Here is a 27,175-nt window from a genome sequence, read left to right as displayed (position 1 = left end):
TGGGCCAGTGTGAGTTCCACCTTAACACTTTCTATTAAAGAAAGAACACAAATGAAAACGTTCAGACTTTTTTTTTATTATAATTTTGTTCACTTTGCGATGTAAATATGAACAATCTTGTTGAAACATGTCTTTGGAAAAAAAACCAAGACAATTTAGTACATCCAGCACTGATCGGTGAGGTCTTGTAAACACACAGAGGTCATGTCATACTGTCATACATCATAGTTTCAACACACATGACAAGATGCTTTGGTCAACAACAAGTTGAACTTCCCACAAAGTGAGTGAAGTGTCTTTTTCCACAAAAAAGTCAAAAAAAGTACGTAAAGGGAGTCTGTGACAGCGTCTTACTCCATCCAGTGGTGATCCGGGAGGGCCGCCCTGCTTAATGAACAAGGCCAGCGTGAAGGACAAGGTGTGAGAAAGAAAGCGGAGCAGTGAAAGAATCAAGAAGGACAAAGTCAGGCCCCTCCGAGGTCCAATGCGGCACGGCTGTATTGGAACAGTGAGTGTTACACAGTGGCACACACACATTGAACACACATTCATTCACACACAAGAACTGCACCAACTCCAAGGAGGCTGTGGGGAGGATGTTGACGTGTTAATGGCGACACCTGTGGCGACTGGCGGTCATTACAGCTCTTAAATGGAATCAATCTGGTCTTTTAAAAGCCAAATATCAAGTGTTATTTTCAGTAAAGTCAGGAATAAAGGGAACAAATTATTAGTGCTAAAATTTAAGACTAAAATGATGTTTTTGCCTCATCAATACTTGAACATTATTATTTTTGGGGGACAACGGTTATGTAAATCAATCAATGTTTCAGATGAATGTTGCAGTGATGTGTTCTTCAAAAATAAACATGCATTAATAAGTAGAGGTCCACCTGGACTCCAAGGGGAAGCAACCTGAAGAAGAAAAAAAGACATTATTTCCGCAAAATGCTTCCAGATCATCAAACGCCCCTGCAAAAAAATCAAGTCAGTTTAGTATTAAAATGTTTAGAGCCACAAATGCAGTGCAAACAAAGCCAAATAACATTGGTTAATAAACCCAACGAGGTAGAATTGGTCTCTAAAGTGACAGAGAGAAAACAAAGTGCATATTATGTAGAAAAGCCCTCCACAAAGAAAGGTACAAATAGATTCAATATGAATCTGTTGTGGCATTACAAGAGCATATGTCTTATATTATTATATCATGGCAACTGGCACTGTCAGTACTACATTAAAAAATAAAACAATAAAAAATCCACTGGATTTAGACCCACAAACACTGAACACTCGTGCTGTCTGTTCAACGTAAAACAAACGGAATAGAAAATAGATATATTAAAAAGGTCAAGTGGACTGATGACAAATGGACAACATACAAAAGGAGTTTTCACGTGCACAACAATCGTGTCATTGTGATGCATGTCCTTCACCCTGTGCAACTACACGTGCGTTGATGCAAGGGACATGGCGGTACATGTAAAGGCCAATCAGCGCTTTTGCTACATCAAGTACGTTGACACAGGAATTGTCAAAACGACAACAAGAAAGCATTCATCAAGGACGTGGATCCTGCGGCATCATTTACAGTACATGGGTGGAGGTATCACACTCGAAAGAAACGCAGAGGAAGGTTGCCACCCACTTTGACGCTGCTTCCTGTGTTAACGTACAAAAGAAGCAAAAAGCAGATCTACTGAATCTTTGCAATATTTTTGGGGGGGTTGAGGCTTTGTAGCATCCTCCTCCTTCTGAATGAGTGTTGTGTTAAAAGGACAATATGTAAAATGAACATCACACACAGTGACACGTCTTTGGGCTACAGTTCAACAGGCTTCACATACCCGCTGGCTCACGGCTATATTGGCCATCTTTTTTATTTTCCCTCAAGATGTTCCGTCTCGTCAACACAAATATGGTCCAGTCAGTTTTTGTCTGCCACTTTGGCCTCTACATCAGACACAAACTCATAGTGAAATTAATTTCTGCCTGGACCTTTTGCTCATATAATAAAAATGTTACAGCTCCAAACAAAGGTTTGTGGTGGGGTAAACAGTGACTATGTACAACATTTCCACACAGATAATGGTTGCCCCCTCACCTTCCATATAACAGTGCAACAAAACTGAGGTTGAATGCGGTATCAATGTGACTTGTTTCCCAATAGTGTTAAAAAATGTCATTTGGTTTGCAGTTGTGGCCGGACAGTATTTTTAGAGCAAATTAAAAGGTGTCAAGTTGACGTGAGGAGCCATCGAGCATCCCGATGGAGTTTAAGTTACTGGCAATATTCCGAAAAGACAGGCAAACGGCTCGGAACTTGGGGCTAATTGAAGAGGATCAATCCAATGTAGACTTGATGGCCTAAAGCGACAAGAATTCCTTTATCCGTTTCTTTGTATGCATCCTAAAATCATAAAAACATAAAGAATAATCCTCAGCCCAAAACCAAAAATACACAGCATCTTATTAAAAATTCTAATTCCAACTGTTCCTTTATCAGACAAATAAAATAGACTTGGCAATATGTTTGCAATCTGTAAAGCTGTATTTAAAGTCAGTTAAAAGCCATCAACAGTAGTTGCAAACCTATTCTATCTCCCTAATTCAACCAACAGAACCATGACAAAGGCAAAAAGCACCACATGCCAGACAATTCTCCTTCAAGCCCAGTGCTCCTAGTTATCCACTAGGGAGCGCTGTGTACCACAAAACACTGGCTTCGGCATACGTGATGATATGCTGCCCTCTACAGAGAAATACGGACAACTACAACATCTGCCTGCCGGCGAAACACGCTTCAATAGAATCCAATGCCGTTTTAAAGTACGTAGACTTTAGGAGGGGAGCAACCATTATCCCACAAGAAGGCATACTTTGTGTCCATGTGTGACGTACGGAGTCATTGCACACAAACAAGACTAAAAGTGTGGTTTGTCTACTTTGCACATTGTTAGGGTTGCTGAACATGCTCCTAGTCACCGTCCTATTGTTGGTAAAAGTCGGAGATGGATGCCTCCGTGCGCAAAGGATGGCTGACTGACCCCGAAAGAGTGGAGGCAAAGTGTCCTACACGAGGCTGGAGGTGTGAAGGGGAGGGCCGCCACATGGGGGAAAGAAAAGTGGACCTCCTCTCATTAGCGTTGCTCCTCATCCGTCAATCAGCTTCACGTCAATGTGGGACAAATCAATCATGTGTCTGTGTGGTGACAGTAACAATAGTGTTACCCATGACATAACCACAACAGGGATGATGGCATAGCTAAGCGCAATTGTTTATCTAAGGAAGGTTTAAGGGAGAAAGTGGATTACCTATGGAAGCTCATTTGAAAGCTTGCTGCGTGCTGGGGACTTGAAAAGGTGGCAATTGCTTTCCTTTGCTGAGGTATCATTCTGAACGTCTGCAATACAATACAAAGAGTGCAGGTTGGAAATAGTCCACTCGTTTTACCCACAAGAGGGAGCAAGGGTGGTGAGGGGGAAACAAGCTGAAGACGTTGGTGAATCACAGCAGTAGGGGGCGCTGTAAGCCCACACAATAAGAATTATGACTACTGTTGCTAGGGAAGGTGCCAGTCAACACGCCATTCATTTCAAAGACATCACTTAGATCAAGATCAAAAATCATTTGTTACATTAATTGTTTCTACAGCCAGAACTAAATGCTGGTATATCAAAGATCAAAAGCAAACAATCCAATTCAACAAAGTGGTCCTCACCTCTATGGGGCCGATGGATCTCAATAGACTCTGCAGCCGCACATCACTGGTGGATGAAGAGAGGCCCTCGATAGTAACAGTACGCCGCTGATTTTCTGTGACCTTTTGGCCTTGTCGGGCAGCAATGGGACCTCCGCGACCCATGTGAGCACCCCCTCTACCTCGGCCCTGCCCAGATACCACAACCTGAACCAGACACGGCAGACATGAGGGGAGTTAATGCAAGTGGAAATGCTCCCTCTCGGCATGCTGATGATTTCATTCCCAATCCAACAGTGGCAAGATGAGTTATAGTGTTCCCTAATGGAAAGACTGAGGAATAAAAACACACCTCAGCCATGGCTGCCTTTCCCATGATTGACTTATCATATTTCTACAGAGAACATCAACGTCACAACATGATCCATGTGCTTTGGCACATCTTCATAGGGGGGCATGAGTGAGAGGTGTAGCTGCAGAGGAAGATGACGGGGGAAAGAACCCCTGATAGAGGAGGGGGGCAGCGGCATTGTGTTTGTGTGTTGTCAAAGGGGGGGGGGGACACAGAACGGGAGAGCAACCGTGCAGTGTTATGGTGGCTGCCTTAGCCTGTCAGCATCACCGAGTGTGACAGCAGCCTGGTGGTGACAGGCGTGCAGAGAGGCCAGGGGACCTGGTGTAGCCCCCCGTGTAATACTGCTTTCAGCTTGTCAATACTCGTGCACCTGGCACGCCGTCTTGTTTTCCTTTGACTCCACAGTGTTAGTTTATCCTATATACTGTATTCACTGATGACGTACCCTGTTCTGCTGCAGGTGGCCCATGACTCCTTGGCTTGTCTGCTGTATGCCCCCTCGACTCGCCTGCTGTCCGCCCATGGTGATATTCCTTTGGATGCCCTGCTTCAGAGGGTTTTCTGACCAGGCACCTTGTTGCTGATGCTGTATTGGGATGTTCACGGCCTCCGGTCCCTTTCCAGGCTTAAAGGACGGACAGGCCACAATTAGTACATCAACTAGTGATAGCAAATTCATTAAAAAAAACAACTCATATTTGGGATGTCATTGTATGATCTTACTACCAATTGCATGTTTTTGTCACCGCACACTTGGTTCCGTCAGGCACAGAGAAAAATAGCATGGCTCTGCTGAATAACGATCGAGCCAAAGAGGTGATGGTCTCATTATCAAATAAAGTCACAGCTCACACTCGGTCGGGGAGGAATTGAAGGTCGTCTCCTCCCCGACTCAGTGGAGACATGTGACAGATCAATACAGGGGAAGAAAAGAGGCGATATCTGCGACCTGTCCCCGGTTGAGAGTAAATGGATTAATCCCCCCTATAGAAATCACAGCTCCGATTGCGCCCGTCAAATACTAAGCTGCATTACACTGGAACGACAGCAGCTGGATGTGTACCCCATCCCCCTCGCTCCCCCACCTCCTACTCCTCCTCCCAGGCCTTTGTGTCTTGCAACGCTTTGTATTATGCTTGATGAAAATATAGTTTGCCTCTTATCACTTTGCCTAAGCTATTCAAATCCAAATCCTCAAAAGTGGCAACTTTCTTACACAGGTATTATGCAGGCCCCCTCCTTCCTTTCCAGCAGGAAAGATTAATTACAAGGGTCTTGGATTGGCATTCCTTTGTTGCCTCACACCTGAGGGATGGCTCGATGGGGAAAAGCGACGGAGGGATGACAGAGCGGAGATAACATTGTCAAGCTCTCGTTGATGACAGCAGTACAATGAGAGAATCTTCTTTTCACCGCCGTTAGCCGTCCCTTTCCATCTCTCCTCCACCTCACATCCCAATCCACCAGCCCCCCCCTCCAAGATGCGGCACATCAGATAGCTGAGTGCAGGTTTCCATTAAGGCACTGACACCCAGTTATCTTCATCTGCAGCTTGATCCTCTGGGATGGGAGTCGGAAAGCCGCTTATTTTAAACAATCACATCTCACCATCTTGTGTCTCATCAGTGTGAATGTTTAACATGCTTGCTTTTTGTGATTATTCAATAAAGATAGCTGGGTAATTAAGGGCACAGCAGTAACTTATCAAGTCACTATAAAATGGCATGATGCTTTGCTAATTCGGGGGCTTTACTGGGGTTACTGTCACTCTTTACAAGATGCCCTTATAAGAGGACATCAACCTTTAAGAGCAGTGATGAAGTGTCCCCCCCAACTTTGGAGATAAATGTCATACTCCTCTCTTGAATGCCTTGCAGTTCGTTAAGACACTAGGTCTTAAATATCAGTCCTTCAACCTTACAAGAAGAACAGATCAATTTGACCAAAATGACATCCCCTTCTCATTCCCATAGGTTAGATATCTTTAGATATAGACAGAGCGAGCATCAGTGGCATTTTAATACATCAGATAGATTCTATAGGAAAGTTATGTCAAGGTTAGTAATGCTACGTTCTGACTGACACTGCTAGAGAGGCTAACAATGTGTTTATTATGCTGAATGTGGGGTAGAACTGCGTCAAATCATACACAGACATTTCCAAAATTCTGCCCACCTTAATTAACAGGATAGCAAATTACTCCTGCTGCTCTACACCACCCACAATAATAGAAGGCAGGTGGTGCTGTCGAGGTTATGGATCAAGTAAACAAATTTCCCCACTGAGGGACGAATAAAGGCATATCTTAATCTTAAAGGTCATGCGTGAGGATAAAATGTGTCAAAAGAAAGCAAAAAGATTTGCTCACCCCGCCTGAAAGTTTGACCACTCTGACTTTTTGCGGCACCTGCTGGCCTTCGCTGTCAGCAAGCTTGGCTCGCTGCATCACAGTTCTTTTAGCCCCGGGTTTAAGTCCTTGAGCCTGGGGCTGACCAAGCCCCAATGAGGGTATGCTATTAAGGGGGGGATGAGCAAACTGGTTAGGAGTGCCTGGTTTGTTTGCATTCTGCAATCCACTCGTCCTTCTCTGCTGCTGCTGCTGCTGTAGGTTCCGAGGTTGCTGTCTCCATTGCTGGTCTGGACCAAGGGTGGGAGTCTGTGGTTGCTGGTTATTTCCCTTTACCATCTGCAAGCGTGCCTTGACGTTGGGGCGAGGTGTTTGCATAGGAGCCATGCCATTGGGATTGCCTTGATTATTTATCTGATTTAATGATTGCTGTGTTCTTTGTCGCTGCTGTTGCAGCTGTGGTAGCTGTCTTTGTTCCTGGGGCTGCTGCGGTGGTGGTACCGCTGGGTGCTGTATTGAGGGTGCTGCTGGTTGGTTTTGTTGGGATGGTGGATTCTGTAAAGGAGCCAGACTTTGGGTTGGAGTTTGGGTGTTGATCCTATCCAGGAGCTCCTTCTTCCGGACCCCGGCTTGCATCTGCCGCCTCAACTCCTTCTTCTTTAGGATCTCCTCCCTGAGGCGTTTCTGCTCCTCAAGCTTCATACGGTACTGCCGGGTCTCCTCATCCTCATCTGGGTCCTGGGGTACAAAAACAAAACAAAACACAGTCTCCAGTGACTAGAGGGTATGACACTGAGCTGAAATGAGAGTTCAAATCCCAGACAATGAAGCAATTGTATTGATCTGGAAAGAAGCTACTGCCAATAGCAATAGCAACCATGTGATTGGGATTTGAATAAACAAGTCACCCTCATGCACACTAATAAGCTTGACTGATTTTACAACTATGGGATAATGACTATTAATTAATCATGAGTTTGTACATTGAGGGAGTCAGAAGAGGGAATCTGTGTGAAAGCTGACCTGTGGTGCTGTGCTGCTTGGGACTTCTTTGCAAACCACAGTCCTGCCCATGGCCCCAGGCTGTAAGGGAGTCTTTGCAACAACCTGGCCTCTTCCTCTGCCACTGCCAGGCACGGTCTGAGCGCACTGCATGGGACGCACCCCCTGTGTTGCCTTGGCAACAGGCCTGACGTTGGTGGCAAGGGAGCCGGTGGGGCGGGAGCTGTTCATGTTTGTGTTGCCAGGTGCTACAGGGAGCTCCCGTAGGTTGCTGTTCCGCTGAGGATGCATTGGCTTGGAAACAGGTGTGTTCTGGAGAAAGGGTGAACAAATGTATATATTTCAGCATTTTGGTTTTTGCATCATTTTAATTTGATGCAGGTGATTCTGACTGACTTGTCAACTAATGAGAACAAGATCTAGACTCCCTCACCATTCTTTGCCTGTTGGGCATGTTGCGCTGCTGGAGGTTTTGAAGGCGGGGGCTCCCTTGTCTCGGACTGCTGTGCTGTTGATGGAAGAGATTTTGTCCATGATGCATCAAGGGTGGAGGCTCATTGAGATTTAGCTGTTGTGGCTGCTGATGATGGAGCAGCTCCTGCCGATGAGGCTGTTGGTGGATGGGCTGATGAGATGGCAAAGGGTCCTGATGGGGAGGCTGAGAGAGCGGGGGTCCGTGGATCAAACCCTGAAATGTAGCATCATTGTTAAAGTGGTAGCAGAGGTATACGTTGTCACTGGAGCTGCCGTTCTTAAGCTCTACGGTGGGTCTGTCTATGTAAAGTTTAGTATACAATCACTAGAGGGCGCTCTTGTCTACATCTCATAAGAAAAGTAGGACTACAAATAGGCAGGAGCCTTTCTCTATGCTTCACTAGCACTGAATACCATTGCTGGAGTTGTTTATTCATGTGCACACTACAATGGTATAGCAATCACTGTTGCCAACACATACATAACCAGGTGCAAAGACAATGAAAATTACAAAACCATAGTACAAATAAATTCAGAAGAAATGGAGCAGGAAATATTGTAAACAAGACTGACAGCAATGCATACATTTGTCAGGGAAACCTTTACTACAAGAGACAGAGACTGACACTGGTTTTAAAGAGTGCTTACCGTTTGGTGTACCTGCAACCCAAACTGGGCCTGTGGTGGGGGGAAAAGGTTTCCCTGCTGACCGAACGGCTGACGAGGGCTCATGAAGGGCCTGGGCTGGTTGGGAGGAGGACCTGGTTGATTCAAGCCCACCATCCCCTGGTGACCTTGGGGAGGGGGGAGACCCGGTCTTAGCGGTTCCCTAGGAAACAGTCCTGGCGGGCCCTGACCTGGCTGGCTGAAGGCAGGCCCTGGTGGGCCAAAGCCAATGTGTCCCTGACTGGGCATGTGTTGCTGCTGATGCAGGTTGGTGTTCAACAGCGGGCTGGGGCCCCGGTGATCAAACATGTGCTGCCCTGCAAAGCGTGTTGGATCAGCATGTTCTGGGCCTGCATAAAAAGAAACAAACAACAACACAGGGATGTCAGTTGTCAACCTTCTGTTAATCCCTCTGAATGTGTACTGTGCAGTATGTCTATGTGAGGGAAAACAGGAAAGCTGAGAATGCTATCAAGGTGAGAGGGTAAACAGCAACAACTGCATTCTGTTCTGCATTAGCAAATATTAATACATTTAGTCCCACTGCTCACTCAAATGAATGTATATACACAAACATACATTTAACATGAGTGTGGCTTATGGAGCAGCCCCTCAAAGCTAGGAGCACACCCTGTAGGTATACTGTCAGAAGTAATGTGTCCAACGAGGCATGGGCGAGTATAAGATTATGACCATATGATAACCCTGGGGAAAAATATCACAGTATTATAATTACAGCTGTAAAATTTGTTATTTTTAAATAGCATTATTGAAAAGAAGAGAACATGGTGAAAGCGGAACATTCATTCATTCATTCATTTTCTACCGCTTTTCCTCACGAGGGAACATGTGTATTTAAAATAAATATGAATAAATATTAATTCTTGCAGTCTACTGTGGCTTTCTTAGTAACAAAGACAAAGCAAAATGCAAATAAATGCAATCAAATGGCCCAAGGAGGTCACAACATAAATGAAGAAATCTTGTAATTATGGAATATTGTAACCTCACCTCCCATAAAGAGGGGCTCTCTGTCCTGGGGGCCTTGATGAGGATGGGTCCTGAAGGGCTCCATGTGATGGCTTTGACCAAAATTGTTTGGCATGTGCTGATGGAAGTCCCCTGGTCCCTTTGAGAAGACAGAAGGAACACAATTCAGGTTGACTAATTGAACATCAGTATGGATGCTAATATTTATGACAGCAATCAGTGTGAACTTGAGAGCTAATCAATATGAATGCTACCGGGGGCTTTACTGATAAACCTTCTGAAAGTCGAAGCTAACAAGGCAGGAGGATTTCAGGAGGGGATCAGTGCCCTCATCATTGTTTCCAACACATTGTAGGTTCAACATCTATCTTCCAAGAAAGAAGATAACAACCTTTTAATCCCTCATTGGAATTCAATTACCTCTCATAACAGTCTTCATGGTTCTTTCAAACATTCATCTCTGTTGAAAAATTAACCAGCTATTCAACATGTGGCACTTCCACAAATGGGATGCTTGGCTCCTCCAAGCTTATTGTAAATTACTTAAGAGGCTATCAAGGCTTAATCCACCTTTATTCTAGTGTCGCGTGGCCGTGTTTAGAAAGGCGTTAGAAAGCTCAGTAGCACCAAGAGTCCCAAAACTTGCTTAACAGAAAGTTAATCAAAGGGGCTTAACAAAAACAGGGGGATCACTCTGGGAGAGCCGTCAAAGTGTTTGAAAAGGTCAGGCAGGCAGGTTTTCACAATGTAGCAGCTCTCTAATAGCACGGCTCATCCTCTCCATTCTAATCCTCCATAAACAGGCTACGGGCTGTTCAATACGGCGGTGATGCTGAGGGATAACCAAGACTAATCATAATGAGAGGTCAAAATTCCAAAGTATGCAATGGAGAATGTCAGCTTGGTTTAAGCACTATTGTTCTCCCTCCCATAGACATTCAAATTGTGTCCAATCACTATCAGACCTGCCGACCTTAAAGACGTTTTATACATGTTTTGTACTGTAGAAACATGTATATTAAATGCCAAAATTCAGTAACATAGTTTTAGACTCATGTGAATGACTACTTCAAAAAAGAGAACATTTAAAACAGGCTCAATGAGAGCGCATGATCCGACAGAACAACAGCCAGTGAGGCATACTTTGGTACTTCAACAAAGGGGCATAATCCAGATTTCAGAGACGAAACTCTAAACTGAAACCGGAAAAAATGCACCAAATACGTACCTGGAGGCGTATTCAAAAATTCAATGATGAAAAAGTAAATGTTGGCATATTCAAGCCATTTTATGGCAAAAACAAATGTATTCATAGTCTCCAGAAATAGATAATCCACTTTGGTTCAATTATCAGAGCAGCAGGGGAACCCATATTTCCTATTCAGGGTTATAATATTAATTGTAGAGGCTATGACACCCTCCTCCTTCACAAAGGATTTTAACAATCGCCTGTGATGGGATGATAATGTATGATAATCATGAGCAATCAGATGCCCACTGATAAATGGGACGTCCCGGCTGCTAGGACACCTGCATTACAAATGGTGTCCTTGGCAACCACAGCCTAAATGCGATTGTCAGCCTGCGAATTTCAACACTGTGCTCTTCATCAAACGAGTCTCTACATACCATGGCAACCCTACCAACACTGTCAGATTAGAAGGGGAGATCAGCTTCAATATGGCAACAAACAGGAACCATTGGGAAATGCCAAACAATGACACTTCACAGGAAGTAAACACAAATAGCATACAGTTTGATATGCTCAAGTGTAAAATTGCGTGTCATTTAGAAGCGCAGGATGCATTCATGCAAAATGCATTTTCCTGAGAAATGTTCCTGAGTCCTGGGATCCTTCATAAACGAATAGTGGGCCATCTTTTCCCATAAGAGTAATTACTTTAAAGGAATTTCTGTCATCCCTTGATAGTGGAATAAAGCCCCTTTTCCAAGTTGAGCTTTGGAATACATGGTACAAAAGGGCGAGAGGCCCACCCCCGTCCCCATGAAAATACCACCATGTTTCATTAACTCAAATACCACTCAAAACAGTCTCCATGCCTTATGGGACACACTTCTAGAGGGGGAATTTGAAGTGGTAGTGTAACCTGACTTCACAATTCCATTATGTGTTGAGATGAGCCCCAGCCCATCCATGACCAGTTGCTAACCGCAATCCCAACCTCCAAACGTCTAAAGCCCCTATCGCGCTTTTCCAGTTGTGCAGCGGGGCTTGTATCAGTGTTTACAAATTGGCTTGAACAGTGTTTGGACCACGGCGGGCGGTCTAATTGCTATAATGATACTAGCTTTCACACAAGAAAGGTCGCTCGCCCTTAGTGTGTAGTTGGGGGAGTGAGTGTGAGGCAAAAAAAGGAGGCAGAGGAGCAGCTGCTACTCACGGGGAACCTTTGAGGGCCCACAGTAGGTCTGGGTTGGCTCGGAGCAGGAGGCATCAAGGGCACTGCAATGAAAGGGAGGTGGGGGGAGCAAAGAAGAAGGGGTAGAGAGGGGGATGGGAGAGGGAAAATGAAAATGAGGGCCAGTAGGCAGGGAGAAGGTGGTACAAGGAGGGGACCATTAGAAAATGCCATTCAAAAGGATTTTACACACATGGTGCAAACAGTTGAAGATACTGTTTATACAATATTATACTCAAAAGAAAAACACCCCAACCCTCTCATATACATGCAAACATGCTCTGCAAGATCAATTTCAATCTCAGCCCTAGACAGGAATGAAATGTTGATGTCACCAGCTTAAATAAAAAATGGAGGATAAACCCATTAGTGGCAGACATTCACTTGTCATTCACCCCGACGACAAAATGCCATTCTAATCCAGACACCTTGTCAGGACAGCGGGCAAAAAAGGCTTAAATTGTTAGTATCAACGATGGGGAGAAAAAAAGTGCTGATCCAGTGGGGTCCATTTACAATGCAAAATGATGAAGAGAGCCTGGGGCAGCAAGTGGATATAATAAGGAGAGATTGGGTTGCTGGAGCTATAAATGTAGTTTGTGTGAATGATGCGATGCTATGGAAGTAATAGTACATTTTATGGTGATTTCACTTCCAGGAGCAATTCCCCCTTTTTACTGCACCTTTTGACCCCTGGATAAACACAAGCATTAATGTGCATTTTCACTGCACATTCACCAACCTGGAACAGAGGATGGTGCTGAGCCTCTAAAGTGGGGGTTAATGTGGATATTTTTGGGTTGTTGAGGCGGCTGCTGCTGTTGCAGCTGAGGAAGCTGCGGAAGCGTCTGTGCCGGCGGCTGCTGCTGGTTGTGATGTTGCGGGAAACCGGGTGGCGGGGAGCCCATCAGTCGTGAGGGTAGCTCCATCTGGGGCTGCACAGGTGGCGATCGGTGAGTCATGTGAGGTGGGATAAGGGGCTGGAGGGGTTGCTGTCCGTGTGGCCGTCCGTGCTCTTGGAATGGAGGAGGACCTCTGATGCGGGAAGGTTGGTGGTGGTGGTGCAGGTGCTGAGAGTGCAATGGCTGTTGATGGGGAAGGAGGAGGAGAGGCATTCGAGAGGACTGATGGATGGTATGTAGAGAGAGATGGGGAAGGAATAAAAACAGCACAATTAGCCTAAAATGAAGATAAATGTCACATCAGTGCTTAATGCTATGACTAGTCTGACTATCAGTTAATTAGCTTTAATATTGGGCTTCTTCCTTATGTAAACAGCCTTTGGACCAATGGAATTGGACCAATGTTCCAAAAGGATTGTGTTCAACCTTTGGGCTTACTCACACTAAGCCATTCGTAGCATCCTGGACTTAGTCGTGATTTCCTCTCCTGTCCTCCGCTCACATTGAGTGTCATGGCCAGTTTGCTTGCCCCATTCTGCTGTATTTCTGCAGTTTCTCTCAATTTGTGAAGTACTTTCATTCTTATTTGGAGTAGTTGTGATTATTTACTGTGTGCAAGGTTGCAGCTGTCAATTACTTAAACAAGGGGCTATCTCATTAATGAAATATGTTCTATTCTGCTGCACTACCACAATTTGTCATAATGACTGAGTAAGCCCTTGGAGGTTCCACTGTATCCCAGAGAGAAGCGATGACAACATTTACTTTTACCTGCATGCCCATGTTGCCCCTCTGGTGGAACTTGTGGTCATTCATTCTTCCTCGATTTCCTCCTCTCAAATTGTGCATTCCAAAGCCAGAAAAGTTTCCTCTTCCTCGGCCTCCATACCGATTTTGCCGCCTCTGCCGTTCTTGTTGCTCATACTCTATCAGATCTTTTTTGGCCTTCTCGGAAAGCTCTGAAGGAAGGAGGGCACACTGATGTCAATCTTTTGAAGTCATATGAGATTGTAAAGAATGTACACAATGCACCTACCTAGTGTTTCGGGGATATTCCTCCTCTTTGTGCATGTATCAGCCAGCCGCACAACACCACTGTCCTTTCTCTCTGACTTGAAACGGATGCGACCAGACCCTTCGTCTTCATCCTCCTCATCATCCGAGTCCTCCTTTGTTTCTTCTTCAGGAACACCTTCATTTTCAACCTGAGGACAAGTGTTCACATTATACAATAAGGTCTACCATGCCTGACACACATATTTGTACTACATGTAAAAATTCCCGTTTCCACTAATTTTCACCATATTAGTGATAAATACTTGAACAATAACTGGCAACCGTCTTCTCTAACCACCCTCTTTCCATCCTGAGCCTCTTTGGTTGCATCACATACACCTTAAAATGAAATCACATCATGTCATCTTATCACTGTTGTGCAGTTTATTACTCCTTCAATATTTACTGCAGATGAGAAAGCACCAATCTGTCATCACACCTAACAGCTTAAATATTATCATATGGTGAGTTGAAACATTGATTGAAAACAGGCATCTCCAACCACAGTCCGCTTTCAGAAGTAACGATAATAAAACGGGGATGTATTTTGAAGATCGGATATCGGCAACCTGAAGTTAGTTCCACGTTGGCGTTGGATATTCGGTTTCCTTAGCTCCAGCGGGCGTTCCCGCTCAATGCGCCCGGACTGCTGTGTCACTGTAACTTGTTGGTTATACAGTAAACCTCGGATATATCGGACTCGGATATATCGGAAATTCGCTCACAAGGGACAGATAAAAAAGAACCGATTTTTCTGTAATGCATTTCCAATAAAAATTCATTGCATATATCGGATTCTTTAGAACGGATTTCGCCTATTCCGGACAAAATCTCCAGTCCCGTTCCAATGCATTTCCATTAAATTTCCCTCGCATATATCGGATGGCCGCATCGTTATGCTAATCTTGTTGATTTCACTGGCTATTGTCTTTCTCCTGGCTCCAGATTTAGGACAAATATAAAAGTGAGTGACGTCAATAATACTAGCACAGCAGTGAATGAGATCTTAACCTCACTATTGGAAATAACGTAGGCCTGACGGGCGTAACAGGGCCTAGCTTAATTAACAATTTGTTATGCTCAGAATCCAATAAAGTTAAATTCTCATTACCTTACGTCTCTTTTCATTGCCCAGTCCAGGTACATTGGAAACATAGTCAAGGAAGTGCCTTTTTAGAACGGATAAAATCCGATTTACGCATATACCGGATATAAATCCGATATATGCATAAAACGGACATTTTCCGATATACGTATATAACGGATTTCGCTTATATCGGACAAAACCAGTGGGAACAATTGAATCCGATATATCCGAGGTTTACTGTACTAGGGACCGCCAATCAATTACTATTGGGTTGAAGAGAGTTTAGCCAGCAACAATAAATGCTAGTGAGCCATAGTGACAAAAAGGCAAAGATGCCAGAAAAGTCAAACAGCAATGCCATTGATGGACTATGCACATCGAAACAGGATTTTGTGAAAACGGCTTCCAGAATGGGAAATCCTGAAAACACTGGCTTGTCATTTCTGTATAGATGAGCAAACCACTGCTTTATGAAAACCATGACATCGGTCACGTTCTTTCTTGTTAGTGTTACATGGTTCCGTCTATGTCTGTTTACAGTGCCACCCGTAGGTCTGCCTTGTATGTTACATTGTTTTCACCCAGTGAATCGTTCCCGTCTAGATTAAACTATTTACTAATTTGACACAGTTGACACAAATGTTTTTCGACCCGCAAAAAAAGGAATGTTTCCGTGTGGACAGGGCCTTAGCCTGTGACAAGCTAACTCAATATGGGACAAGTACTTTTATCTGGTTAAACATGCACAAGTAAATGAAACATTTACTTGCAATGTCTCAAACTTTAGTGCAAAATGTGACCATTTAGTTACAGTCTGGAGGCCTGCATCTTAAATGTGGTTCACGGCACAAAAAACATTTCTTAGAAAAAGTTAAATATTTGTTGAGTTTCAGTATGCGTCAAAATGTGACATTTTGGCATGGAAAGCATATTTGGCATACCACATTTGTCTCAAAGACCTGAGAGCCCGCCGTAGAGCCTTCCGCCGCTTGCTGTTCTTCATCCCCTAACTCCTCCTCCTCTGGGGCCACTTCCTGCTCTTCCCCTTCATCATAAGACGTTTGGTATTCATTGTCCTGGTGATATCACAAAGATATTCCAAAATGTAACTTTGCCAGATGTTTGCCTCCTCCAGACCTCACCACATCGGAAGAAATTGCTGGATGGCAAATATTAAAAAGTGTTATATGGGGGAGTTTTAGGGGAAGCATGGTGTAACCCCACCCCCTCCTGATAGCAAATTACCATAACAGTGGGAGCACAGCTTCATTACTATTCCTGACAGCATTTGAAATTCAATGAGATGTAAATGATAGACATGATATAGAGAAATGTGGGCAACAATAAAAAAAAATACTCCATTCCATTTCAGACACAATGTGCTTTGCAAATACAGTAACTGTCATAATATAAGGCCCGTAAACATTTTAGATGATAAATCAGATTCAACTATCTAAGATCTACCTAAGATGTGCTGTCACATGAGTCCCAAACAATGAGCACCATTCAACAAGTTGCATGCCATAAATTAAAACGTTCCCTCAAAACAAAAGTCACCGCAAATAAGGTCAGAGCCCGAGCACACGCACACGGTGTACAACGACATGCTTCATTAGCCGTCCAAACAGTGGCAGAATGCAGGCGTAGAGTAAAGACAACAGCTTCATCCTTTCAACTGCTCAGTGTCGTGCTCTGCAACATTTGGTCCGACATCAGTGACCTCTGACCTCACAAATGAACAAACATTCTCACAGCCCAACATGTAGAAAAGCCTGACTGCACATTTTCTTGACTTCCTGCTGGTGTCCCAATACTTTAGTCCACATGTTGCCTACCTGTCAGGTAAACAGCATGACACTTCGCTAAATGGACCGTAGCGGACATTTGCACAAGGATCAGCGCTTATCTTTCATCCTCTTAGTTTGGGAGAACAAATGAGAGTCACCATCAATCATGAGAGATGTGTATAGGGTTGTCCTCAGGAAGGTCAATAATCTTTTCACCTGCATGAGGCTTTATCAGATCCAGATAAAAGCACCCCCCCCCCACACACACACACATTAGCTTGGGCAACTGGCAGCACATCTCCCCGACACAAAGCAGCTTCTTACTCCCTCAAAGATACAAGGCCCAAGGTCACAATGGCTCTTGGATTTGGAGACCTGCCACCAAAAAAGCTGTCAAGACAAACTTTGTCAGCATGATGGTGAAACGAACTGGCGGAAGGAGATAGCCAATCTAAACCTCTTCAGTGCCTAAACGCCGACCTACATCTCCTTTTCCTGAAGAGATAGATTTCCAATCCTCGCTATCAGCCGAAGGGAAAAGAAAGATCTGTGGGCCACAATAGAGTGAGACAGACAGGGGAGGGTCATGCCGGTAAACAAAACTCACTTGAAAGTCACCATCTATAGGCTCATTGATTTGGATGTCGAGCACTTCATCCTGGAACTCATCCTCAGCTACGTCTTCCGTGTAATCCACGTGATCTCCATGCACATCATCCTGGCTGTAGTCCTCTGTGTACTCCTCACCCCCCTCCTCCGGGTAGCCCTGCTCCCCATCCCCAGCCTCGTAGTCCTCTGTGCCCAGGTTGACTACGTCATCGGAGTAGTCTGCATTCTGCAGATTCTGTTGCTGGTTGAATGATGTTTCCAAGCTGTTCGTGGCATTGAGGCTCACATCCTGACCACTGAAAAACCAAAAGATGGCACTCGTCAGACAACATACACACATTATACATTTTCAGATGTGTTCAGCGTAGCGGATTGTAAATGTGTGGGTTGGGCTGATAGTCAATGCAGTGATACAAACACATAAGCGCATATCCATTTATTGCAATCACTCCTCCACAGTAACAAGTCAAAATCTTTCACAATAAAAAGCAACAGACACCAAATTTAGTGGTCTACCTTTCTGACTAGAAGAATGATAAATAGCCTATTTTGATACAAAAACAGACTCATGTGTTAATAAAGAATTGAACATGATGTGTGTGTCTAACAGAACCTATACTAGCCACGTATTCAGAAAATAACGATTCAGTGGCACAATCCAAAGGAACAGAGGTGAGCGCGAGCTTTGAATGCTAGGAAGTTTGTCCACATTGAGGCAATTATTGGCTCAAAATGGCTACTAAGTATAGTGAAAAGGTTACAGATGACTGTACTAAGTCAAGTGCAACTTATATATCACATGACAAACTTCTTCTCTACAAGAGAGGAGAAATATGATCTCAAGGAAGAACTAAATCTGAAACACTTATATGCTAGGACTACGTTAAAAAGCCATAGCATTTCAGTATGTGGAATCAAACTATGGAATGGATTGAGTAAGACCCTCAAACAATGCACAACAATGAGCCAATTCAAGAAACAATACAAGCAGTTGATGTTTGCTAAATACAAGGATGAAGAGTCTTGAACCAGTCATGATGTGCTATACATATCACTATATTGACACTTACTATGGTACCCATTATGTCATTGGATGGTCATATCACCTCGTACTTCGGTACGTGACAAAAAATAAAACAAAAAATGAATGAAAATGGAGAAATCTGAGGAAGGTCAGAAGACTGAAGAAAAGGGAATGCAGTTACAACAAGGTTAACTCAACATATGATGAGACTGACTAATTCCAGCCTTTATTGTGAGCTCCTATATATTGTACGTTACTGAACAGTTGGCAAGCTGTGCCATATGCATTTTTGGTGTCCGCCTCGAGCGTCATCTGCGTCCCACATTGTCCCCCACAAGCATACTCCCTGTCCCACATCTGGTGAGTTTGGATCTGGTCACCCTACCATGAACTCTCTACTCTGCCTCCCACCTGGCTTGAAACCCCCCGTTCTCAGCGTCCACCTCACGCTTGGCCATTTTTGAGGAGGAGGTGGATGAAGGTTGATCTCTGCTCTGACTGCTGATAAATAATGAAGCCGCTTGTGCGCGCCGCAGCAACTTCGTGGTCTACTGTTGCATTGTGGGTAATGTAGTGTTGGTGTGTGCAAAACACTATAGCGGGTGGCTGTGGCTTGTGGGTCGGTTCTAATAGTAATGAATTCAGAGGCCCATTGATAATTAATTTGCGGGCCTTGACTTTGACATATGTGGTCTAAACAATGCTACAACATAAACAACACAAAAATGGTTGTTTTAGATGAAAATAACCGCTTTTTGACAATATAACACAATGAGCTATTTACAGTTTTCTCATTTGTAACTGAACTGTGTGTGTGCATGCTTTGAAATTTCCCTTAAGTGCTTAACCTCCTTTGCGCTACACGGCGAGATGCCTATTCACTTCCTGGTTGCTGCGAAGCACGTATTTCTAAGGCGAACGAGTTTAAAAAACAAAACATTTGAATATTATTCGACTATGGCCAAAATCTAATGAATCAGATTCAACTAGCAAAAGCCCTAGTCCTGATTCAATATTGATATAGTAGCTATCAGTCCCATATCAGAAAAAAATAGTATCATATTATATCAGCCTGCACCAAAAATCTCCAGTATAAGCATTCTGACACAAGCAGTCCATTCCAGACTCTGCTCCTGCACTCCATGCAAGAAATGTTTGGATGTGGATAGAGCACATGGAGTAGAGATGTGGAGTAGCCGAGTGACTCAATCATATATTATCGTCACATCAACATAACAAGCGAATGGATTTTGAAGTCGTCCAGTCGCCAGACTGCCCCCCCCCTCCCCAGAGGAACACACAGGTGAAAAAATGTCAAGTGCGTTGAAGGAGTTTCTCCAGGAACGAGACTTGCATGAACAGGAACAAGTGTGTGTAACTACTGACAGTTGAACTAATGTTGAAATGTGAAATTAGCTCCTCTTCACTTTGCTTTGGGCAACCTCTACAAAGTGCCATAGGTATGCTTGCTTTTCATTTAGTAACTTTTTATATTCTATGGGTTAAAGTTTGGAGCTTTTTATACACAAATTAGCTGAGTTTAATTATATAGTGATACAAGCTAAGGTCCATATCGGCCAACACTACTGAAAATTTGAACGTAATGAATGAAATAAATTAGTTACCACCGTTACACACTATTTTTGACAGTCCAAATAAAAATTAAATACAACAATATGATTTCAAACCTACTTCACATTTAAGAAAACAAACTTGATTTTTGTTAAGCTTGTAATCAATGTGCTTAACGACCCCCCAAAAAAATTCAAGTATGTATGGGGTAGTCAACAAGCATAAGTGTCTTTTTTTTACCTCACAAGATCCTCATCATCACTTTGAAGAAGAGCATCATTCAGCTCCTCATCTTCATCTTCAGAAAGGTTCTGAAACAACACAAGAAAGTTGAAAAGGTGACAGACAATATCAACATTTTATGGTATAACCAGTAAAAAAATATGTATTTCCGTCAATGTATCCCCTTACCTTTTTACCCAACGGTGAATCTTCCTCCAGTAAATCCTCTTCCAAGTCACTTTGAGGGAGAAATAAAATAATAGATATGATATGATAGCTGTTAATGGTCTAGTAAATATGCACGTTGATGCGAAGCAGTCTGAATCATTGTGTAGTTATGATGCATTCAATAATAAGGCTATGGCTTGCAATGTCAAAACTGTGGCCTAGAGTGGACTATCACGCTTGCAGCTCATTCACGGGTTGCAAGCAAAAAATCACCTTTACAATTTCAAAGACAAAACACCAAATTGGATGAAATAGACAATTGGAAAACTTCCAAAGTGGAGATCTACATACCTGTCAAAATCGTCATCTTCACCTCTCCTCCTGCGTGAACGCTCAGTTCCAGGTTTGTCATATTCATCAAAGTTATATTCTGCAGGAAAGAAAAATAAGATGGTCATACCTCGTACAGTGCATCATCGCACAGTAACGATTCAAGATTCATTTGCAGCGTTTGGGTCCAAACATTTATATATATATACATATATATTATGTATATATATATGTATATATGTATATATATACATTTATATATAGCTTTTGTGACTACATTAGAGGGAGAACCTGCATAAATGACAAAGAGCCTGTGGAATACGGTTGGATCTAATCTAAGGTCAGCTGAGTGCACATTTGCACTACTCGAGGTTAGCGTCAATGAAATGCATACTTATATCAACTATCTGACCGAACCACTCTCAACAAACTAACACATTGTAATAACAACTTGGTCAAAACACGTCTCAACGCGAACACGAAGTGCATTTCCCCATGTTATATTTGCTAGCAAGATGCCAAGTGGCTAATACCTGGCTAGCTAGATAGCAACAACTAAAATAACACGAGGTAAATGGAGTACGTTGTCCATGATTGGCTCGATAGATACAATTATCCCAGCGTACTACAATTATCGTGTAGGTAAAGTGCATTTTCCCCAGTAAAACCATCCTATGCCATGTTAAATGATGCTACTTTCCCGAGGCTACATCTCATTTAAAGCGAGCCAAGACTGGAGCTTAGTTTAGCGTACAAATACACCTACCAAACACAACCTTATATCCTGTGCAATCAATGTTTTATCAAATAAACAGCCATTTTGTAAGCTTTAACGTGGATGTGGACGTGGGATTTTCAACAGCGGTGTTTGGCTGTGTTGCGAAGATGCTAGCGTTTAGCCACTCGGCTAGGTTAGCAGAGCGCCGTAAGAAGAAGAAAAGAGCTTACCCTGCTCGCTGGCCGACATGATGCGTTGAGCGCGCCGCTACGAGTCTGACTACACCGCTGGGGTTAACATTTAGTTGTTAGAAATTCACCATTTCTACCGCGCAAAACAAGGGAGTGGAATGTTTGGGGCTTCGATGTAACAACAACAACTGGGGCGAACAACTGGAACTAGCATAGAACAAACATGGCGGCGATCCATTGTGGCGAGGAAACAACAGCGCCTCCATTTGGTCAGTTCCGATAACAACAACCAAATACATGTCATGCTGATTGGAATTAAATAATATTAAAATGCTAACATCATACTAAATCAAACAATATAGGACGAGCTATTTTGGTTCTTACCTTAATTACATTTAGAAATACAATCAAATTTAATGATTCACTAAAACAGTGCTGCAATTGTTTTTGTCCATCCAAACAAAATGTTTATCAATTAGTTTTTTGTTTATTTCAAATAAATGATGAACTTTCAATGTGTGTCTGTGTTTTTTTTATAGCCTAATAAACAGCTGTAGTTCATAGCTGACAGAACAGTTATCCAGCATAAAATATCAATATGTTTGATCAATACTGTATGTATAAACTTTGATATTGAACGTTGTTTTGGAATACGCTCCATGCTGTTGGCTGAAATTCAAAACAGTGCAAGCTGTTCATTCAGATCACTTTGATGTTTTTTTAAATTCACGTCAACCATCATTTATACCCAAAGATTTGATTGCTGTCCACGCTTGAGCTACAGTGGCATTCCAGGGCCCCAAATTCCTCCTGGGCTGAAAAAGGTCAACAAAGACGCAGAGAGAGAGCAAAAAGAGGTGAGCAGTGAAGTGAAACCTCATTGTACTGGCTCATTATGGACTCCCACTGTGAGGAAGAAGCTGTTTTGTAGCACCACTAGGTCAATATCTACAAAGCTGGCTGACGGAGGGGCTCACATTTTGCTTTTAAGAAAGTGTCACAGTGTGTATAGAAATTGACTACATTTACCATGAACTGCTTCAAATGAAACTGGATAGAAACAAAGCAAGAATTGTTATTGTCTTTGTAGATGTGATGTTTTCTTTTTCATATGAATGCATTCATCAACGCATACCAATATTTACTGTATGTAAACAGCTGTTTCTGAAGCCATATAAGATATTCATTTCCCCCCTGGTTTCACTTTCCCAGGAATTTTGATTTCTCTTCCAAATAGATGTGAAAAAAGGAGCTGTCACACTCCATTATGGTGACCTCAATGATTCTCTGCCCTGTCCAAATCCAGGGCTTTTCCATAACAATGCAAATTAAAAGGGTGCCGAGCAGACAGAAGAACATGTCTGTGTGTCCGACACAATCCAAATTTTTCTTCCTCTCTGGAGTTTTTTTTACGTTTTGTAGCAGACGTATGAGACCCTTAGAGGTTGCTTTAGTGTACAATGGATCTCCGCATACTCAAGACTCAGCATTTACGGCCCTGAGATTTGTGTTTACTCCAAATATAGGCCAAAAACTCCTCTTATTTACCATAAACTGGTAATAATTTATAAATACATGATAATATATAGATAATTTGTACAGCATACATGTAGCACTGCCCACAATTTTTACATGTTTAAGTCTCTATGGTTCACTTTTTTATCAGTAATTGAGGTTGTGCACTTTGAACACACCATAGTTGCTGTGAGACATGAAACTCACAAATAACTTTGTGATCACCTTAACATGTCATTCATTAGTAGTGAGCACCTATACACTTTATACTTTAAAAAGCAAAGACAGAAGGGGAGGGTTAGTTACAACTTGTATTGCAAATGTTGATTCGAAGTCAGGTTGGAGGGAAACAATAGTAAATTTCTCTCAGTTTATATAAAATAAATGTGAAAAGTAGGAATCCATTGTACATGCAAGTATATGGAACAAGCATGAAGAAATACATCTATCACCTACATGCACAGCTGACATCTTCCTGACATCATATAAATAATTCATTTATTTTTATATAAAAGTAGACTCAGATGAATGGAATGAATTGAAGGCAATGCCAAAACGTTATTAGCATTTTAAGATTGTGTTAACTTAGTGTACACAATGAAATCTATAAGATGTATTTCATAAAGCTGATAAAATTGCATTTAATATGTTCTTTGTAAGCAGTTCGTGAGCCACATCTGCAATGAATGAACTGCTCAACTCAGACTGTTGTTTTATTCAGCAAGCTGTCAACACCGCGATCTGGGCGGGCCCTTTCATACGTAGACTCCTTTGATTGGACAACGGACTGTGCCCCGCGTTGCTAGTGGCCTAGCGCCCAGTCGCTCAAACGTTGTCGCCGCTTCCCGCGCCATTTGGCGTGCACGCGCGCACATGAGCGCGCACGTCGCCGCTGGGAGACTGTCTGGACTGGACTGTCTCTGAATTTGACAAATAGGACACACTTTTACCTCGTCTTCCTCGACTCTTCACACGGAGGACAGGATGTGTGCCGAGTATTGGCTTTTATCGCCTCCCCGAAACGCTCACAGAAAGTGCTTTTGAGAGAAAAGGATGTGAAAGTTTTGACGTGTCAGCAGATTTGGCTTAATGCGCAGACAGGTGAGTTAGCATGGCGCCGCTAAACGTCAACCTTGATTTAGACGGCTTGCTAGCATTTCATGTAAAACGTCCATACCACAAACAGTCTGACAGCTGTGATGTTAGCATCATGTTAAATCTGTCCTTTTCATGTTGTCAAGTTTTGCTCTGATTTGACCCCCCCGGGGGGGAAGTAGGAACACGTGATGTACCTGTCATCTACCTGTTAGTTACCCAGGTTAGCCACCTGTGAAGTAGGTCACTTGTGTTTTTCTGATCACATCACCCCAGTTCTCAGCTCATAGCACGTCATATGTCTTTTATCTCAGCCAGCCTTGTTATCGGCGGATGAGGAAGAGTTGTTTTTGAACTGTGTGGTCTTTTTGTGTCTTTTGTCCTCTCCTTGTTTACTACGATCGGTGCTGTCTGTGTGCTGCGTTCAGGTTCCCGGAAATAGCAATACCCAGGAGTAAGGCAGCAGAGAAAGGTTGGTTGCTTTTCACTTTTTACACTTTTTCAGGCATTTGCAAGTGGAATATCATAATAATTAAATATAATAATAATAATATAAAAAAATAAATATAATAATAATTCTGGAATTATTTTGAATGTATTGGATGTTCTAGGTCAGTGAAGGGGCTATGGCTCATTAAGATTGCATTTCTATTACTACTGGTTACTTTATCTGGGCAATATTGTTCTGAGATCACTTTTTTTTCTACTTTAAGATGTAATTTTCCTGCTGATCAATTATTGTGAAATCCATATTTCATCCCCACAACCACCAGTTAATCTCAGACGATAATCTATGTGACCTCACTGATTGTCTGCCGCCTCAGGCCCGTCTAGACTTTTGTGCTCCATCACTGCAGTCTGCACAGTCCTCCTCCCTCCTCAGTGGAGGCTTTTGGGGATCCAAGATGGCTGACTCTGCGTTGTTGTTATTCCCCCTGCGTGACCTGTATGGCGTCACGTGACGAGTATAAACACTGCCACTCGGTATCGTCACGGCGGTAGCCATTTTGTCTCATTCTCCAGACATCGAGCGTCTCTCACTGACTTTTAATCTCATTTTAAAATAGAAAGCCATCGTCCAACCTTATTGGCGCTAATGTATGCTGCATTATCAGGCATATTTTAAGGAATATTTAGTTGTTGGGTTTTTTTTTTAATACGTGAAGGCAAGGTGGCAAACAGAAGTACGTTTATTTTGTTTTCAAGATAAATTCTGAAGGCATATTGCCAAATAAAAAAATAAGCAATAGAACATATATGTTTCTCGCCTCTCCAAAGGATTGTACTCAGCTATGTCACGTCTGTGCTAAATAACTCATAAAGATGTTCATTTCAAGGGGATATGACAGCAACCGTGTGGCGTTGCTTGTCTATTTTCTGTTTAAACAAGCTTGTCGTGTGCTGGTCTTGTTAAAAGAGCTTGGAGCGCCATTCTGACATTCTGGGAGCTGACATTTCAAGTTACTTTGGCTGTGTGATGTTTATCTGTTTGCCGTATCCATTGACCAGCCTGGACAGATCTCTTCATTATCACCTATTAGTGTGCATACGTGTCGGCTGTCAGGATGCCGCCTCGGATTGCGTTGGTCGTATTCTGTCATGGTGTTTGACTGCTGGTAAATGACTTTTTGACTGGCGTCATGTCGCTCAGCAATGACTGGAATTGTAATTATGGAAAGGTGAGAAAGGCGTGGCAGTCTCTCAGCTTCAGTTTGATGTATTGAAGTAGCCCTAACGCTCACAGCGACACAAAGCAACCTGCTTCAGAGATGGGCGATATGGCCTCAAATTGATATTGTAATCTACATTGCAGCCTTTATACAGTAGATGCCCGCTTTTGTAGGTACAGGCGAAAATGTCTTTTTTTTTGGCATACAATTCACTTTCTCCCCTTCCGATTTCAGACCAACATTGCGATAAAAGTATTTTTTCACCCTCTCTTCAATGTGCCGCTCACATTTACTAAACACATTTAAAAATGTATACGGTGGTTGTGCATATTTGTCACACTTAAATGTTTCAGATCATCACACAAATGCAAATATTAGTCAATAACAACACAACTGAACACAAAATGCAGTTTTTAAATGTAAATTATTATTTAGGGAGAAAACAAATCCGAACCTACATGGTCCTGGTGGAAAAAGTGATTGCCCACTGTTAAAACATATCAGTCTGGAAAAGATTATGAAGCCATTTCTTAGAGCTTTGGGACTCTAGTGAACCATAGTGGTGGTCAGTGTTCAGGACTTTACTGTAAGAAAGACACTGGGCAAAAACGTGCATGGCAGAGTTGAAAATATTACGATCCCCAAGACCTTTGGTTTGATGGGACAAAAGTTGACATTTTCGGAAGCTGTGTGTCCCATCTGATGTAAAAGTAACGCCACATTTCAGAAAAAGAACATCATACCAACAGTAAAATATGGTGGCGGTAGTGTGATGGTCTGGGGCTGTTTGCTGCTTCAGGACCTGGAAGACTTGCTGTGATAAATGGAACCATGAATTCTCCCGTCTACCAAAAAATACTAAAGGAGAACCAACCTGGGTTTTTGAGCCAGACAATGATCAAAAACACACCAGCAAATTCCATGGCTGAATGGCTGAAGAAAAACCAAATGAAGACTTTGGAGTGGTCTAGTCAACGTCCTGACCTGAATCCTATTGAGATGCTGTGGCATGACTTTAAAAAGGCTTCATGCTGGAAAACCCTCCAATATGGCTGAATGACAACAATTCTGCAAAGATGAGTGGGCCAAATCTCCCCCACAGCTCCAAAAGAGACTTGCAAGTTATCACAAACGCTTGATTGCAGTTGTTGTTGCTGCTTAGGGTGGCCCAGCCGGTTATTAGTTTTAGGGGGCAATCACTTTTTCCACACTGGGCATGTAGGCTTTGGATTGTTTTTCTCCCTTAATAATAAAAGGTTTTCCAATGGTCATTTAGT

At 42.9% G+C, this 27,175-nt stretch overlaps 1 protein-coding gene and 1 long non-coding RNA gene across 12 annotated transcripts in view; one reads left to right on the top strand and one right to left on the bottom strand.

Moving 5' to 3' along the window:
• Positions 1-56: 56 nt before the first annotated feature.
• Positions 57-21,872, bottom strand: rbm33a (RNA binding motif protein 33a). 3 transcript variants are annotated; one of them, XM_058060948.1, is made up of 19 exons: positions 21,658-21,872; positions 20,731-20,809; positions 20,401-20,449; positions 20,230-20,300; positions 17,392-17,689; positions 15,957-16,073; positions 13,891-14,059; positions 13,626-13,813; positions 12,695-13,076; positions 11,935-11,996; positions 9,554-9,671; positions 8,525-8,892; positions 7,836-8,090; positions 7,424-7,714; positions 6,422-7,138; positions 4,499-4,678; positions 3,720-3,905; positions 3,313-3,401; positions 57-3,199 (listed from the first exon to the last, which is right to left on the bottom strand). In XM_058060948.1, the coding sequence occupies exons 1-19, from the start codon at positions 21,674-21,676 to the stop codon at positions 3,151-3,153; spliced, it is 3,687 nt and encodes a 1,228-aa protein (XP_057916931.1). In that variant the 5' UTR covers positions 21,677-21,872; the 3' UTR covers positions 57-3,150. The 3 variants fall into 3 exon arrangements, with proteins under 3 accessions (XP_057916931.1, XP_057916930.1, XP_057916932.1); XM_058060947.1 differs by having other exon boundaries at positions 15,939-16,073; positions 21,658-21,871; XM_058060949.1 differs by lacking the exon at positions 15,957-16,073.
• Positions 21,873-24,016: 2,144 nt separating this feature from the next.
• Positions 24,017-27,175, top strand: part of LOC131109212 (uncharacterized) — a 28,701-nt gene continuing 25,542 nt past the window's right edge. For all 9 annotated transcript variants that reach the window (XR_009120705.1, XR_009120704.1, XR_009120703.1 and 6 more), the window contains exons 1-2: positions 24,017-24,234; positions 24,657-24,700. This is a non-coding gene — a long non-coding RNA (uncharacterized LOC131109212). The remainder of the gene's footprint in view (positions 24,235-24,656; positions 24,701-27,175) is intronic.

This window comes from Doryrhamphus excisus, chromosome 21 (genome assembly GCF_030265055.1).
Source record: "Doryrhamphus excisus isolate RoL2022-K1 chromosome 21, RoL_Dexc_1.0, whole genome shotgun sequence".
Taxonomy (NCBI): Eukaryota; Metazoa; Chordata; class Actinopteri; order Syngnathiformes; family Syngnathidae; genus Doryrhamphus; species Doryrhamphus excisus.
Note: the sequence above shows the minus strand (reverse complement) of the source record. Positions and strands in the feature narration are given on the sequence as shown.

What these genes read in the sequence shown, in the direction of transcription:
- rbm33a (XM_058060947.1), bottom strand. An exon ending in AGAGCCCCTCTTTATGGGAG is followed by an intron (nt 8,893 to 9,553) that starts GTGAGGTTACAA and finishes CTTTTTATGCAG; the next exon opens with GCCCAGAACATGCTGATCCA. An exon ending in CAAGCAGCACAGCACCACAG is followed by an intron (nt 7,139 to 7,423) that starts GTCAGCTTTCAC and finishes TTTGTACCCCAG; the next exon opens with GACCCAGATGAGGATGAGGA.